At 40.3% G+C, this 16,273-nt stretch overlaps 4 protein-coding genes across 4 annotated transcripts in view; 2 read left to right on the top strand and 2 right to left on the bottom strand.

The window, feature by feature from the left end:
- Positions 1–16,273, bottom strand: part of LOC138177722 (hemoglobin subunit beta) — a 297,632-nt gene that overhangs the window by 205,108 nt on the left and 76,251 nt on the right. The gene's annotated exons all lie outside the window — the stretch shown is intronic.
- Positions 1–16,273, bottom strand: part of LOC138177723 (hemoglobin subunit epsilon) — a 277,438-nt gene that overhangs the window by 184,921 nt on the left and 76,244 nt on the right. The gene's annotated exons all lie outside the window — the stretch shown is intronic.
- LOC138177766 (olfactory receptor 51I1-like) lies at positions 4,346–5,290 on the top strand. The gene has a single exon (XM_069108972.1). It carries the CDS (start codon positions 4,346–4,348, stop codon positions 5,288–5,290), a length of 945 nt encoding a protein of 314 aa, XP_068965073.1.
- Positions 13,335–14,303, top strand: LOC138177765 (olfactory receptor 51G2-like). The gene has a single exon (XM_069108971.1). The coding sequence runs from the start codon at positions 13,347–13,349 to the stop codon at positions 14,301–14,303; it is 957 nt and encodes a 318-aa protein (XP_068965072.1). The 5' UTR covers positions 13,335–13,346.

The following is a 16,273-nucleotide window of genomic DNA, read 5'->3' as shown; positions in this document are numbered from 1 at the left end:
GAGAAAGAGGCATATATGAGTAATGTTAGGAAGGTAAAAATGTCAGGACTTGAAAACTATTTGGATAAAGGAGTGAGGGGAGGTAGGAGAATGAAAAGTGGAAAGTGACACTTAGGTCATGAGCCTAGCTAACTGGAAGAATGGTGGTACCCTGGACAGTGAAAGGGAAGTTAGAATAAGGGAAGGGTCTGGGGGGAAAATGATGAGTTCTATCCTGGATGTGCTGAATTTAAGATGTGTAGGGGACATCCAGTGTGGATATTCAATAGGTATCAAGAAATGCAAGGCTGGAGGTCAAGAGAGAGGTAAGAGCTAGAATGGTAGATATGATAAGTCTTCTGAATAGTAATAATCATTTAATCCATGAAAGCTGAGGAGACCACTAAGTGAAATAGTATAAAGGGAGAAGGGAAAAAGAGCCCAGCATAGAGTCCTGGGGAGCACCCACAACTAGCAGACACAATGTGGATGAAGATGCCATAAAGGAGACAAAGGAGTAGTCAGATAGGAAGAAAAGCCATGGGAAAGCAGATTCACAAAAAAATAAAGAGAAGAAATCAATGAGAAGAGGGTGATCCGCAGTGTCAGACGCTCCAGAGAGGTCAAGAAGGATGTGAACTGAGACAAGGTCATTAGAGTAAAGGCATCAGATAAAAACATGACAGTTAAATATAGGCAATTAAATGTGTAAACCCTGGGATGAAGAGAACCCAGAAAGATCAGTGCTTACTCCCAGAGAAATCTCTCTTTACTGGTGGAATTTTGTGGACAGGTTAAGTTGGGGAGGCTTTAGGTCAGAGGGTTCTTCCTAATCCTCATCATATTTCATCATGCAGGTGCTCTGCACATAGGACCACCCCTATTTAGGAGAGTCACTGAACCATTGCCTGGAAAATGTCTGAAAGAACTGCAGATACTATTGGCTATAAGAGGAATCTCTGCTCCTGAAGTCATATCTCTTGAAAGAACACACTTGGGAGCTGCTTAGAACAAAGGTAGGGAGTGAAGTCAGTCATATGTCCCCTTGCAGTCATCTCAGTGACCTTCTTCCAATCCTGTATACTCTCCATCCTCTCTGCCAAACAGGTCTTTTCATTCCTTTCAAACCTTCCTCTACATTCGCTTCTTTTTTTTTTGAAAGGGAAAGGCAAGGCAATTGGGGTTAAGTGACTTGTCCAAGGTCACATAGCTAGTAAATGTGTCAAGGAGACCAGATTTGAGCTAAGGTTCTCCTGACTCCAGGGCCAGTGCTCTATTCACTGAGCCACCTAACTGCCTCCTACATTAACCTCTTACAGTAAACCTTTAGTTAAACTTAGTCTGGTTCCAAATGGTTAAGCTATCACATCCTTCCTACAGGCACATATAGAAAAGTATGGATGTGTCTTTGTGTTCTTAAGCTTCTGAAACAGTGTGGTATATTTTAATTAACTAAATATCAGGAAATAAGATTTAAGCATCACATGCTATTGTGCTAACATGGAGGCTTTCTGATTGACTTGGAGTAGGGGTTCTTAACCTTTTTGTTTGTGTCATGGACACCATTTGGCAAGCCTATGGACCTTTTTTCAGTGTAATATTTCTAAATGTATAAAATAAAATAGATGACTACAAAGGAAACTAGTTATATAGAAATATAATTATTTAGCTAGCTAGCTGTAGAGATATCTGTAGGTAGAGAGCTTATGGAAGAATTTGAGGTGGGGAGAAAAGTACTAAGAAGAACATGTGGGGGGCGGCCAGGTGGCTCAGTGAGTAAGAGCACCGGCTGCAGTGTTGGGATGACCTGGATCAAATCCGGGCTCAGATACTCAGCACTACACCCAGAAATAATAACTGGTCGTATAACCTTGAGCAAGTTACTTAACCCCTATTGCTTAAAAAAAAAGAACATCTGGAAGGTGGGAAGAAAAAGCACTGAAGGTGATTTTTGGAGGGGAAGAAAAATGGGTTTTTGTTCTTTAGTGGTTTTCAGTGATGTCCAACTCTTCATGACTCCTTTTAGGGTTTTTTTGGCAAAGATGCTGGAATGGTTTGCTATTGCTTTTTCCAGCTCATTTTATAGATGAGGAAACTGAGGCAAACAGGATTATGTGATTTGTCCACGGTCATAGACTAGTAAGTATCTGAAGCTTGGCTCTCTATCCATTATACCATCTAGCTTGCCCCTAAGGGATGGGTATCTAAGCCTAAAAGCTCTCTGAGGAGAGGAGCTTTCATGTCTGTTTCCCTCTGTCCCTTGGAGAGTCTCTGGAAAAAAAGGGCTCCTGCAAAGCATGGAAGGCAAGGCTCTTTTGATATTTTTCAGATGCTTGGCCTTAAAAATTCCATTCTTCCAATTTCCAGGTTCAATCTAAGGTAACCAGGATGCCTCCTGGTGGCACATTGGGCTAGTGGTCTTCTGCCTATGTAACTAACTCTCATCCCTACTCCCTACAACAGGAAAATAAAGGAAATAGGAAGATGGTATAGGATTTACACTACCTCACAAAGATCATAGCATTACATAGCTAGTAACTATCTAAGGTGGGATTTGAATCCAGGTTATCCTGACTCTAGGACCACTGTCCTCAGAAGTTCCAATCCATTATGCCACACTGCCACTCATTCAGATCAAAATTTTACACACATGCCACCTCCAAAGTTCACAAAAAACACTCTTTTTCTTAAAGCCTTAATATAAGCCCTCTTGTCCATTGTTTTCTCCTTTTTAACCAAATAATGCTCAGCTCTTAGCTGGAATCAGTGAACCCATTCATATAGATACCTAAAGTCACAAGGAATGCACAGATATTGGTGATGGACAAAGTAATAGGGAATTCATCCCACAGAGAATCAATGGAGTTTTGGTAGATGTCAGAGAAAACGAAGGGAGAAGTCTTGTCTGACTGGAACAGAAAGCCCAAACCTCACATGAATTCCTCCCACAGCACATTTACTCTTCTCATTAATCAATGCTTATCTCTCTCAGTCTATCTTTTTGTGGGTAATAATTGTCAATGTCAATTGTCAATGTCAGAGTTGATTTTAGCCATCCACCGTATTTTTACTTCATCAGGAAGAGGAGACAGACTATAAGTTTACCCATGAACTCCTTGATGGGTGAAACTCAGTCTTTACAAGAGGGAATTGGTCCCCACACTTGGTGAAATCCCAGTCAATGGAGAAATTATATTTTTGTTTAAAAATCCAGTTGCATTCTTTTTTAAAGGTGTTTTAAAATGTTCTTTCTGAAAAAGGTATTTATTGCCCTTTTAAGCAAGTTTGGGGAAAAGCTGGAGTTATTCAGAGTGTAGTTAGATGGCTTAGTGAATAGAGCTCTTGGTCTGGAGTCAGAAAGACTTCAGTTAAAATCCAGCCTCAGAAATTTACTAGCTATGTGATTCTCGGACAAAGGGAGCATTCTGAGAATTGAAGTGGAGGTAGTAAGAGGTAACAATGCCTTTTAGAGAGAAACAGACAGACAGAGAGACCAAAGAGTGAATTAAAGTTACCTGAAAGGATGATTGATAGTTCTGATACTACTAAGCAAATATTCTTCTTCAATAATTTAGAAGATGGGAGATTTCATCAAAGTGGTACTTCCTCCATTGATGAAGAACCAGAGATGCCTTCGTGGGTTATTTCAGACAAAACAATTTACTTGGTAATGAGCTTCCTTTTGCTTAGCTAGGTTGGTCTTTAGAAGACAGAAACACTGTGTCTTTAGAGAAATATTCTATATCTTCTTAGCTTGGTAAACCCTGTTTGCATTTCACTGGCACAGTCTTTGAGAAGTAAGGGTCATGAATCAGAAATAGTTTTATATTTAGCCCTGATTGGGAAAAACCAAGGCCAGATTAAAAATGATTAATACATGGGGCAGCTAGGTGGTGCAGTGAATAGAGCACAGGCCTTGGAGTCAGGAGGATCTGAATTCAAATCCAGTGTCACATACTTAACACACGCATACACAAACTAGCTGTGTGACCTTGGGCAAGTCACTTAACCCCCAATTGGAATGATTAATAAATGTTGATGTTTTATAAGGAAAGTACTAAAATGTACCTGGGGATTTATGTTTCTCTAAATTTCATACTAAATTATACTTTGCCTTAAATTCGTTAAATAAATAGGACCATTAAAGGTTGATTCATATGTGTGCTTTATGAAAATATGAATAGAAAAACATAATTAGCTTAAGTTTTTTATCCACTTCTTGAGGAAGCTCAACTAGGTGGACCATGAAGTTAAGCCTTAGTACCTCTAACTGACTGCTCCATGAACTACATGCATAATGCTTAACTGTGTCTGTCAGACCCTAGGTTCCTTCCTTGAACACCTTCTCAGAGACCTGGGATTGGGAATGACATTCAACAGTAGCTACTTCACACCAAAGACTTTCTTCCTCACTGGCCTCCCTGGCCTGGAGGCTATCTATCCCTGGCTTGCCATCCCTTTTTGTTCCATGTACTTTGTGGCCCTGGTTGGCAACAGCCTGATCCTAATAGTGATCCATGGCAACCCACCCCTCCACCAGCCCATGTACTTGTTCCTGGCTATGCTGGCCTTCTCTGAGCTTGGGGTCTCTGCCTCCACGCTACCCACTGTGATGAGCATCTTTCTCTTTAGCACCAATGAGATCAGCTTCAATGCCTGCTTGTTCCAGATGTTCTCCATCCACTCCTTCTCTATCATGGAGTCAGCTGTCTTGCTGGCCATGTCTGTGGATCGTTTTATAGCCATCTACAGCCCACTGCGCTACACAGCCATATTAACTCTGCCTCGAATTACCCGCACAGGAGTTGCTATTGTGCTAAAGAGTGTGGTGATCATGTTTCCACTGCCATTCCTCCTGAGGCGCCTGCCCTTCTGCGGTCACAACACCCTGTCCCACTCCTACTGCCTCCATTCAGACCTGATCCAGCTGCCCTGTGGAAACACACGTCCCAATAGCATCCTGGGGCTATGTATTGTCACCTCCACCTTTGGACTGGACTCTTTGCTTATTGTCATCTCTTATGGGCTGATCCTCCGTACGGTGCTGGGCATTGCCTCTGGGGAAGGTCGGAGGAAGGCTCTCAACACGTGTGTGTCTCACATTTGTGCCGTGCTTGTATACTATGTGCCCATGATTGGGGTAGCCATGGTGCACCGCTTTGTGAAACATGCCGCTCCTGCTGTCCGCCTCCTCCTGGCCAATGTCTATCTCCTAGTGCCCCCTGTGGTCAACCCAATTGTCTATAGCATTAAGACCAAGCAGATCCGCCATGGATTGGTCCAGATTCTGCTCCAGAAAAAACGTTCGTGATAGTAGATTTTGAAAGGGAAGACCTCACCCTAGCTGGCAAGGCTTATGCCCAAGAGGTCAAGTCTAAAGTCATAAAACCCAGTGACTTGGGCAACTGAAGCTCCTTTTTCCTGGCCAAAGCTCACAGTGAGCAGGATCCCCTCAGTAGGATCAAAGGGTCAATGAGGCATGCCTCTACAACACGGATCTGAACAGCTTCTCTGTGTCTGATTCTATGAGGCATTTAGGAGAGATATAAAAGAATATATACAGTATTCTCCACTATTGGGAAACCTCTCATCCAGTCAGTCAATAGTACTGTGGATACAGAGAAATGTAAAAGACAGTCCCTGCTCTTAAGGAATTCATAATCTAATGGGGGAGACATTTTAAAACCCAAAAAGTCATCTTGAAGAAGTGCCAGTCTGAGGAATGTATATGGACCCTGCCTAACCTGAGAGAATTTGGGCCTAACAAGGGAGACAGAGCTCTGCTCTCCGGAGTTTCTGTTCAGAGAAGGAGTTGCTGTCCTCAGGGAGCCCCTCCCTCCTTCTCTGCTTCTTGAAAATCACTAGTATCCTTCAAAACCCGTGTGAAATGTCACCTCTCACATGTGTCCTCACTGCTTCCTCCAGCGACCAGCACTTCTCACTTCAAAATTACTCTGTATTTATTTCACACATATTTACATATGCAAATGTTGTCTCTCCCAATACTCTGTAGGCTGCTTCACTTTTGTATCCCTTAGTACCTATAGCAGTCCCTAATACAAAGTAGGAAATTCTTGGTGCTTTCGCTCCTAACCAAAAGGAACTTTAAGTCCAATGAATGAATTATAGTCCCTGCCTTTAATAATAATTATTAGCATTTATAGATCACTTTCACAAATATTATCTCATCTGATCATCACAACAATTCTGGTAGACAGGTAGACAGATTATTATTAATCTCACTCAGAAATGAGGAAATTGAAGCAGATAGACGTTACATGACTTGCCCAGGACCATACAATTATTGATTGAGGCTGAATGTAAACACTGATCTCCCTAAACCCACGTAGTGCTCTATCTACTCTCCCCTCTAACTTTCTCCCTTATAGAGTCTCCAATTAGATAGGTTATCTCCCTTTAAGAGTTCCTATTTTGATGGATCCCTACTTTTCTAATTTGGTAAACTTATTTTCTCTGAGGTTTTAATAATTGATGATATTAAAATGTGTTAGCCCTCCCAGGGGTGTTTGCACTTCCATTTTTTTTTTTAAAGTTTCATTACATTTAGTGACTATTCCCTTATGAGAGGTCTCTTGCAACAAAATAAAACAATTAAGTAAAATTGACCTTATCCAAAAGTTCATGCAACATTTCACATTGTTAGTACCTTCCCATCTCTCTACTTTTATTTTAATTAAAAGAATCTATTTTCTTATTTATTTTCTCTCCCAACCTATTTTGGAAAAAAGAAAAAAATAATAAAATTTCTTGTAACAAATATTCATAATCAAGCAAAAACAAATTTCCCCAATTTCTGTACACAAAAAAATGCATCTGTCTCATTAGCATCTTTTTGTAATAGAAAACATATTTCATTATTGGCCTTATGGAACCATGAATGGCCCTTATGTTGAGTAGAGTTTATGACGTTCAAAGCTATTGGTTTTTAGTGTTATTGTTATATAAATTATTCTCCTGGATTTGCTCATTTCATTTATCAATTTATATAATGTTGACCTTATGGTATAAATTGTTCTGGTTTTTGCACTCTGTATCAATTCATATAAGCTCATATCCACATACAGAATAATTTTTTTTTTCTGTTTATGTCATCTACTTCCTCTTCAGGGGCTGATGTTGCCACCAGCTCTGTGTATGATGTTGAACACATCATTTCTCTATGAACTTTAGTTTCCTTCTCTGTTAAATGAGAGGAGAGGGGAGTTGTCCTTGATCTTTGATTCTAAGGTTCAATAATCCTATGAGTCAGAGAACAGTGAAAGAATGGAAAGTAATGTCCACAATGGAACACATTGAATTGTTGAGGAGTGAGCTAGGAGCATTCAAGAAAAGGCTGAATGATCCCAGAAAATATGCTGCAAACAGGATTCCTATGCTGCGTGGGAGGTTAGACTAGATATTTCTGATGTCTATGCTCAGATTTTGATCACATAAGATCATGGGACTCTTCTTCAACCTTATGTCCCCAGCCTTTACCAATTGTCACTTCATATGCTTCTCCTCCTGTCCTTAATAAGCAGTACACAACTGGGCGATTTGGATGCTAAATATACATGACTGGACCATGAGGAATTTGAGGGTAAAAACCCTATAGAGATAGGTGAATTAGAGGTATGTGACTCAGTCAACATAATACATCTTGATTTGGCCTAATTCATGAAGCTGATTTTAACAATGAATTTGTTTCAACCAGAGATCAGTAAACCAACTCTTAGCCTCGGTCTATATTGGATGTTATTTCTGATCCTTTCTTGCTAGGTTCCAGATCTAGCCTTAGCTCAAGGTCAGTTACCTTTTGCATTCATCTGAACTTGGATCTAGATCATAGGATCATAGGATGATAGATCTAGAATCAAAGGGATCCTAAAGGTCATAGAATCCAGTTCCCTCATTTTGCAGAGGAAGAAGCTGAGGCTGAGAGAAGTACACATGTGGCATGAAGGCTAAAAGAGCCAACATGATTTCAATTGAGGTACAGCGTACAAACAAAGAAAGTGCTAGTCCTGTGGCATTCCATCTTGTTCAGTTCTGGGCACTGCAGTTTTGGAAGGACACTGACAAGCTGGTGAGTACACTAAGAAGGACATCTCTGATGGTGAAATCTCTCCATGACAGATGAAGATCTGATGAAGAAATGTAAAGCGTGGGTGTTTCACCTGGAGAGAAAAATTAATGGAGAACATGGTAGCTGTCTTCAAGTATTTGGTGTTCTTTCATATGACACATAGCAGGGACTTAATCAAAGCTTGAATTGAATTGAATATAGGAACAGTATGAGACTTGCTCTTCTTGAACCCAGATTATAGAAATAGGAGCAATGGTTAGGAGATGCCAAGAGATGAATTTCAGCTTCATATAAGGAAAAAAAAAACTTTCTAATAATTTGAGGTGTTACAAAGAAGAATGGCCTGCCTCAGGATACAATAGTTTTTTATTACTATGAGTCTTCAAATAAAGGCAGGATGACTATTTGTCAGGGATGTTTTAGCAAGGATTCCTGGTCAGGCGTAAGGAAGAAAGGAAGGAAGGGAGGGAGGGAGGGAGGAAGGAAGGAAGGAAGGAAGGAAGGAAGGAAGGAAGGAAGGAAGGAAGGAAGGAAGGAAGCATGGAAGCATTTATTAATCACTTACTATGTCTATGTCCTGGTCCTGTGCTAAGCATTGGATATACAAGTACAATCAAAAAGAAAACAGTCACTGCCCTCAAGCAGCTTATATTCTAGCAGGCAAAGACAACACACAAAAGGAAGCTGAAAGGGGGCAGGGGGAGGTACCTATATCAAGAGCAAGGTTTAAAATCACCTAAACCAAGAAAAAGACCAAGAGGGAAATGAAAGCCAATCTGGGCCTCTCCAGAAAATGGAGGCCCCAGAAAACTCAATTGTAAGAGAAGGAGGGAGGTCTTATAGAGGGATAGTCAAAGTTAAGAAGGCTAGCTAGAAGCCATTTGTAATCTTCATGAAATCTAGGAGTTCGAGCCTGGAGATTCCAGGAGAGATGGTGAAGCCATCCAGGCATGGAAACCTTGAGAAGTGAGGATGTCTGGGACTCAAGCTCCTTCACCCCACCCCCAACAGGAGGGGAGCAGAGCTTGGACTTGGAACTGGGTCTGTGCTCTACAGTACTGAATTAAGCTATAAACAACCCCTTCCCCTCCCCAGTGAGTGCAAAGTGGGGGGAAAGAACTTTGTACAAGGTTTTTACATGAATTAACATTGGAGAACTTTTTGGAAAGTTCCATCCCTAGGTAGGAGATTGTCATTCCCATACCTCAATCTTTGATTGAAAATCCATATCTCCTCAGAAAATTCTTATTAATCAGTTGTTGGCTTCCAAAGACTGCCTTACTCTAATGAAGTCTTTGTCCTCACTTAGCAACAATAAGAAAAGGATCATTGCTCCCATAAAGCCTTCAGTTTCTTAGCTCAAAAGTCACAATCTTTAACAATGTTCTCTGTTTTACTTCTAACAATAGATTTTCTGCCAGTGTGAATGACCAGAGAGACATAGTAGTCATCTGGTTTTCAAAGCACTTTCTCTTATCCATGGTAGGTACTAGAGGGAATACAACAGGTCTCTGTCTATACTATTGATCTTAAATCAAGAAATAGTGGTCTCAGTACCACTCAGCAGGAAGTCACAAGCCCCCACTACTCAACTTCTTTTCTTCTAACTTACAGGAAAATCTCCCACCTAGTGACACCTGTACATCTAAATCATTCTTGGTAGGACTAGTGGCTTCTCACAAGCAGGGAGGCGGTACAATGGATAGGGTGCCAGATCTGGAGTCAGGAAGATCTAAGTTCAAATTTAGACTTGAAAACTTCCTAGCTGTGCAACTCTGGGCAAGTCAGTCACTTAACCTCTGCCTGCCTCAGTTTCCTCAGTTGTAAAATGAGGATAACAATAGCATCTACCTGCCAAAGTTGTTGTGAGGATCAAATAAGATAATGTTTGTAAAGCACTTAGCACAATGCTTAATGAATACTTGGTTCCTTTCTCTCCAAAGGATTCAGTTTCCTTATTTTAGGAAGAGCCTCATGTAAGTTTCTATGCTTCTAGGGTACAATCAGATTTTTTCCCTTGCTGCAAGGAGGTCATTGAAGTTGTGCAGCCCTTGGGGCTTGGAGCAGGAGTGAGGGGGTGGGGGGGTGGCAGTGGGTCAACATTTTAATGGGAAGGAACCAAAATGGTGAGAGATGGTGGTGGGGGTAGAGGAGCAGATAAGGACTGATTATTCCTTTTCAGGGACAAAAAAGAATACATGGCAAGAAAGAGAGAAAGATTGGATATAAGCCCAGCTGCCACTCAGATAAATCAATATTGGAATTATGCAAAAGAAGAAATGAGCAAGAAACCTAAAAAGGAAATAACATTATGAATAGATATTATGTGAAGAAATATAAGAACTTAAAAACTCCCAAAGAAAAAAATAAATCGAGGCAATCTAAGGGCCCCAGAAATAGGTTTATAAACTCATGCAAGCATGGATCTAGAGCTGAAAGGAAGTTTCAAGTTCATCTAGCACAAGCACTAATTTCACATATAAGAAACCTAAGACCAAGAGAAGGGAAGAGTCCCAGAGTATCATCAGTTTGGACCTGGAAGACATGTAAGAGATCATCTAAGCAAAATTTATAATTTCATAGTTGAGGAAATAAAAGTTAAGAGAAATGAAATGACTTGCCCAAGATCACACAGGTAAGTAAGCATCAGGGACAAGATTTGAACACAAGTTCTCTGATATAAAATCCAGCTCTCTTTCCACTGAACCATATGATTCAAGCTCTCACTTAGTATAGGAATCCTCTCTATAATATTCCTAACAAAGAGGTGGTCATCAAACCTCTGTTTGAATGTTATCAGTTATTTTTTTTTGGAATGGGACAATCATGAATTATACTAATTCGACAATGAAAACCTCATGTGAAAGAAAAAAAATCAAGCCACAGAAATTTTAGAATTTTTTTGCCTTAATTTTATTGAGCCTCTGGCCTTACTCTCATGAAGGCTTCCTTTGCTAGTCCTGATTTTAACCTGGCTATTTTCTCAATTTCATTTTGTCTTTGTGATCAAAGTGAGTAATCATCTAGATAATTGATGCTCAAAGGAATAGAAAACTCTGTTCTGGAGGCTTTTCATTATCCAGCCTACTCTATGCCTTGGAGACTTGGCACCCAAGTGGGCCGTTCATGAACTCATATGAAGATGAGGCCCTCCGCCCACCTTCACTCAGAGAGGAGGAGACACCAATGTGGAAACAACAGGGACCCACTTACAGAGTTTTCAAAGAGTCTCCTCCTTTTCTTTTGGTAAGTGTCTGTGATCCAGGCTCTTGAACCAGGTATTCTTGTAATATGTTCTGCACCTTAGTATCCATCATAGCTTCTATTCTTGGTCTCAGGTCTTAACCATTACCGCTCATACCTTGTCCTTGTTGGAAAATGAGATAGGCCTTTCCCCAATCTCCCTCAGGGAAGATACAGAAGGACTTGATTTAGACTCAAATAGAATTTATAAGGACTCCTGTCTAGGAGTGAGGAAACTTGAGCTCAGTCAGGGAACTGCTGAAGAAAAGGGGGGAGAGAATAGGGAAAGAGAGATGAAGCAAAAAATATGAAAAGAGAAAAAAAAAAGGTCTGAGGGTATTCTCAGCAAGTTTGACTCTTAGAGGGTTATTTGTTTGTTTGTTTTTGGTTTGATTGGGTTTGGGTTTTTTGTTTGTTTTGTGGGGGGGGGCTGTTGGAGGTAGAAAAATACTAACTTCTAAAGCACTGTTGGAGTCCTTCTGATCCTCTTCACTGCAGCCCAAACTACCCTTCGGGAGTTTGAAAGCAGAATTTGAAATTGTTCTCTCATAGGCACCTGAAACCTGACTCACCGGTACTGAATGCCATATCACCCCATATTTTTTACTGAATGCCATATCACCCCATATTTTTATGAGTGCTCTCTCTCTCTGTCTTGATAAAGTCCACAGAAAGCCCCGGTGTTCAAGTTTTCATAAGACTAATTTGCCTCAAATTAGTCAATGTACAACTTTCTGAGTGTCCCAATATCTCTACAACCAGCTTTGAATCACATTCTTGTCATCTAGTTTAATGTAATCTCTTAGAGGGAATGGAAACATTTGTTTTATTTTTGTATCCCCAGCTATGATAGATCAATAAATCATATGGACACATAGATAGATAGATAGATAGATAGATAGATAGATAGATAGATAGATAGATAGATAGATAGATAGATAGATAGATAGTGCTTTATGGCTACATGTTGCTTTGTACACCTTAAATTATTTGACTCTCATAATAAATATGTGAGGTAGTATGTACATTGTATACTCCCCTCTCTCAATGGATGTGGGATGTAAGGAAGGAAAAGAATTTGGAACTCAATTTAAAAAAAGAGTGTTAATGAATAAATATGTACATGAGAGAATATCCTTAACTTCGATTTACATGCAAGGACACAGGCTCAGAATGACGAATGTCACATAAGTCATGGGGGAAAACCATTCCTCATACTCAGGTATTCTGATTCTGAGGGCTGACTTAGCACAGTATTGGACAAATAACTTCTTTCTTTTTTATTATTTTCTTTTCCTTCTTCCATTCTTGTTCTTTTCCTCTTTTCCTCCTTCCTTTCTTCTTTTTCTTTTTTTCCTTTTTCTTAAATAGCACTATTTTTCATAAAGTAGGAAAGTGGTAACATTCTAATGCTCTGAAACTAAACCCAACATCCCATTCTTTTGACTTTTGGACCAGACTTTGAAGACCATTATGTACATCCAACTATAGGATCCCAATAGGAAAAGAGAAGGGAATGATTATGTGCCAGACATGGTGCTAAGCCTCACAACAATCCTATGAGGTAGGCACTAGTAGGATTCTCATATTACAATTGAGGAAACTAAGGCAGATAGTGATTAAGTGTTTTGCCAAGTGTCGCATAGCTAGTAAGTATCTGAGTCTAGATTTGAACTTAAGTACTCCTGACTCTAGACCCAGCATTCTATCTACTATGCCATCTAGTAACCTTAGGATGAGGCTCTCTCTTCTCCTTTCCCTTCATCCTGGCCGCTCTGGACACAGGATCACAGATTTCTATCTAAATGTTACTTTGTAGATTAGTTAATCAGAATTTCTCATGTAACCATCATAGAACCAGAGATATTCACTAATTTATTCAAGATCATACCAACACTTAACCAGAAGAGGCAGGATTTGAACCCTAGTCCTCTGGTTCAAAAGTCCATGGTGGACTCTTTCCACAGTAGTCTCTGGTGACTAACATTGTGCTTACAATCCTCTAGGAAACGCTGATCTCATAGGACTACACTCTACAATGCAAAGTGTCAACATCTCCTTGGCAGTCACTCTCCAGACCTTCATTTTGGTTGGCATCCCTGGGCTGGAAGCTGAGCACATCAGGATTTCTATTCCCTTCTGCCTGATGTATGCCATCATCTTCCTGGGCAATGGCACTATTCTCCATGTAATTCGGGTTGACCAAACCCTTCATCAGCCCATGTACCTCTTCTTGGCCATGCTGGCATCAGCTGAGCTAGGTGTCACCGCATGTACACTGCCTACTGTGTTGGGAATCTTCCTCTTTGGCATCAATGAAATCAGCTTTGAAGCCTGCCTGCTCCAAATGTTCTTCATGCATTCCTTTACCATTATTGAGTCAGGTGTCCTTCTGGCCATGTCTGTGGATCGCTTCATAGCCATCTACAACCCACTGCGCTACATGGCCATCCTGACCCTGCCTCGAATAGTTTGCACAGGCGCCGCCATTGTGCTGAAGACCTTGGGGCTCATGCTCCCACTGCCCTTACTCTTAAGGCGCTTGCCCTTCTGTGGTCACAATACTCTGTCCCACTCCTACTGCCTCCACTCGGACCTTATCAAGTTGCCTTGTGGAAACACTCGCCCTAACAGCATTCTGGGGCTCTTCATTGTCATCTTCACCTTTGGGGTGGACTCAATGCTCATTGTGTTCTCTTACATGTTGATCCTCCGAACAGTGCTGGGCATTGCCTCTAGGGAAGGTCGATGGAAGGCACTTAACACCTGTGTCTCACATATCTCTGCTTTGCTTGCATACTATGTACCTGTGATTAGTCTTTCTGTGTTACATCGCTTCATGCACCCTATGCCTCCCCTGCTGCAGGTCATAATGGCCAATGCTTACCTCTTATTACCACCTGTGGTTAACCCAATTGTTTATAGTATCAAGACCAAAGAAATCCGCCTAGCTATTGTACAAACTCTTTCCAGGAAAAAGGCCACAGTTAGCTAAGGGTAAGGAGTGGCAGGACCACACAGGGAATTCTAGATAAGGCTCAAATAGACTGATGCCATCCTTGTGAAAATTGTTTCTTCATTTCCTGCTGAAAGTAGGAGGCATTGAGGCTTTGACCTCAATCTGGACAGCCTTTCAGAATATGATAGCAACTGAGTTGCTCTGTTGTGACCCAAATCATTTGCATTTACCATCAATTGTCCCACCTTTCTCTATGTATATGGGAAGAGGGGTAGAAGGGGAAAAGGAAGGTGAGAATAGGAGGAAGAACAAATGAACAAAGCATTTATGAAGTGCTTACTATGTACAAAGCATGGTGCTAGGGGTTGGGGATAAAAATAAACAAGTAAAACAATCACTGTTCTCAAGGAGTTCACTTTCTAATGGGGGGAAAACATATAAGGAAGGCTTTGACTGCAATTCAGATGGAAATGTCCCATAGTCCTTAGGTACTAGAAGCAAAATAGTTGATAATGCATCTTCTTTTTTATTTCCACTAACATAATTGTATCTATTTCCAATGTTAAACCATTTGACAGTGCAAAAGTCCAGTGGTGAAAACTTTCTTTCCCAGATCTTCAGTAATTGTGGCTACCAAGGTGGTAAGGGGATGCCACAGGTACAGAAGCAGTTGTCAAGTAGCAACTCCACATGGATTCATTAACTGGATAGTGGATATGAGAGCTGGTTTGGAAGCAGGATTGATAATCTGGGGAGAGAATGGGATGGGTACTTTTGTGAGTTTTTGGGCTTAGAATCTTAAACTGTCTACCCTGAATTCCTCAACCATTTCCTTCTCCACTCCACCCATCATCAACCATATCTTGCTATGCTTTTATCTGTTTCTTGAATGTGTACATGTGTATTTGTGTGTGTGTGTGTGTGTGTGTGTGTGTGTTTTGGGGGGGGGAAGTCCATGAGCTTCAGGCCTGGGAATAAAAAAAATAGAGAATTACTAAAATCCATAAAAATGGTTACTCCAAATCAATAAAAATAATGCCAATCAAAATAACCCTAACATGCCATCTCACACCCAGAAAATTGGTAAAGATAAAATAAAGTGGGAATTATCTTTTTTTTTCTAGTTTAGTCTGGGTTTGTTTTAAAAAAAGTGGGAATTATCAATGCTTAATATGGAGAGTCTGTGAAATGACAGCAACACGGATGAACTACTTTTAAAAGACTGAAGTGCCCTAACCCATCTAGAAAACAATTTGGAATTATGTTAAGAAATGTAAATCAAAGCAATCCTGAATTTTCACTTCATAACAAGCAAATTAGCAAATATAAAAAGAAATATTAGAGGGGTTATGAGTAGAAAGGCATATTAATTTGTTAGTAAAGCTATGAATTGATATGAAAAGCGTCTAAAATATTTACATCCTTTGACGCAGGGCTCTTACTGCTAGAGATACACACTAAGAATGTCAAAAACAGAAATGATCTCACACACACCAAAATATGGATAGCATTACTTTCCTTGAGACAAACTGCATCTACCCTTTCCTGATATCCAGCTGGAGTCAACTGGAAACACAGTAGATGCCCATCTAGTGAGGAAAGGCTACATAAACTTTCACACATGAGTGTAATAAAAGTCACAAGTAATAAGAAAAATGAATGTGAAGAATAGAGAATGTGAAAACACAAACTGATGCAAAGTAAAATCAGAAGAACCAGTTAAATGATGTATACAATGAGTGTAATGTAAATGAAAAGTGTGTAAACCCCAAAGAGAACACTATAATTTAAATTACCAAGATGATTTTTGAAAATGCATTTCCCCTCCCTCCTTTGCTGAGGTAGAGGATCATTTGTGCAGAATATTGCGTATCCAGTTAGACTTTGTTGCTGTGTTAGTTTTGCTGAGCTATTTTAATCTCTTTCCTTTTTATTCCTTCCTAGAAGGGTAGGAAAAAGGAGAGACAGAGAGAGAGAGAGAGAGAGAGAGAGAGAGAGAGAGAGAG

Source organism: Petaurus breviceps, unplaced genomic scaffold (genome assembly GCF_028583685.1).
Source record: "Petaurus breviceps papuanus isolate PSGF00001 unplaced genomic scaffold, PetGlider_PUasm1.0 90444, whole genome shotgun sequence".
In the NCBI taxonomy this organism is placed as follows: Eukaryota; Metazoa; Chordata; class Mammalia; order Diprotodontia; family Petauridae; genus Petaurus; species Petaurus breviceps.
This window is presented reverse-complemented; position numbering and strand designations above follow the sequence as displayed.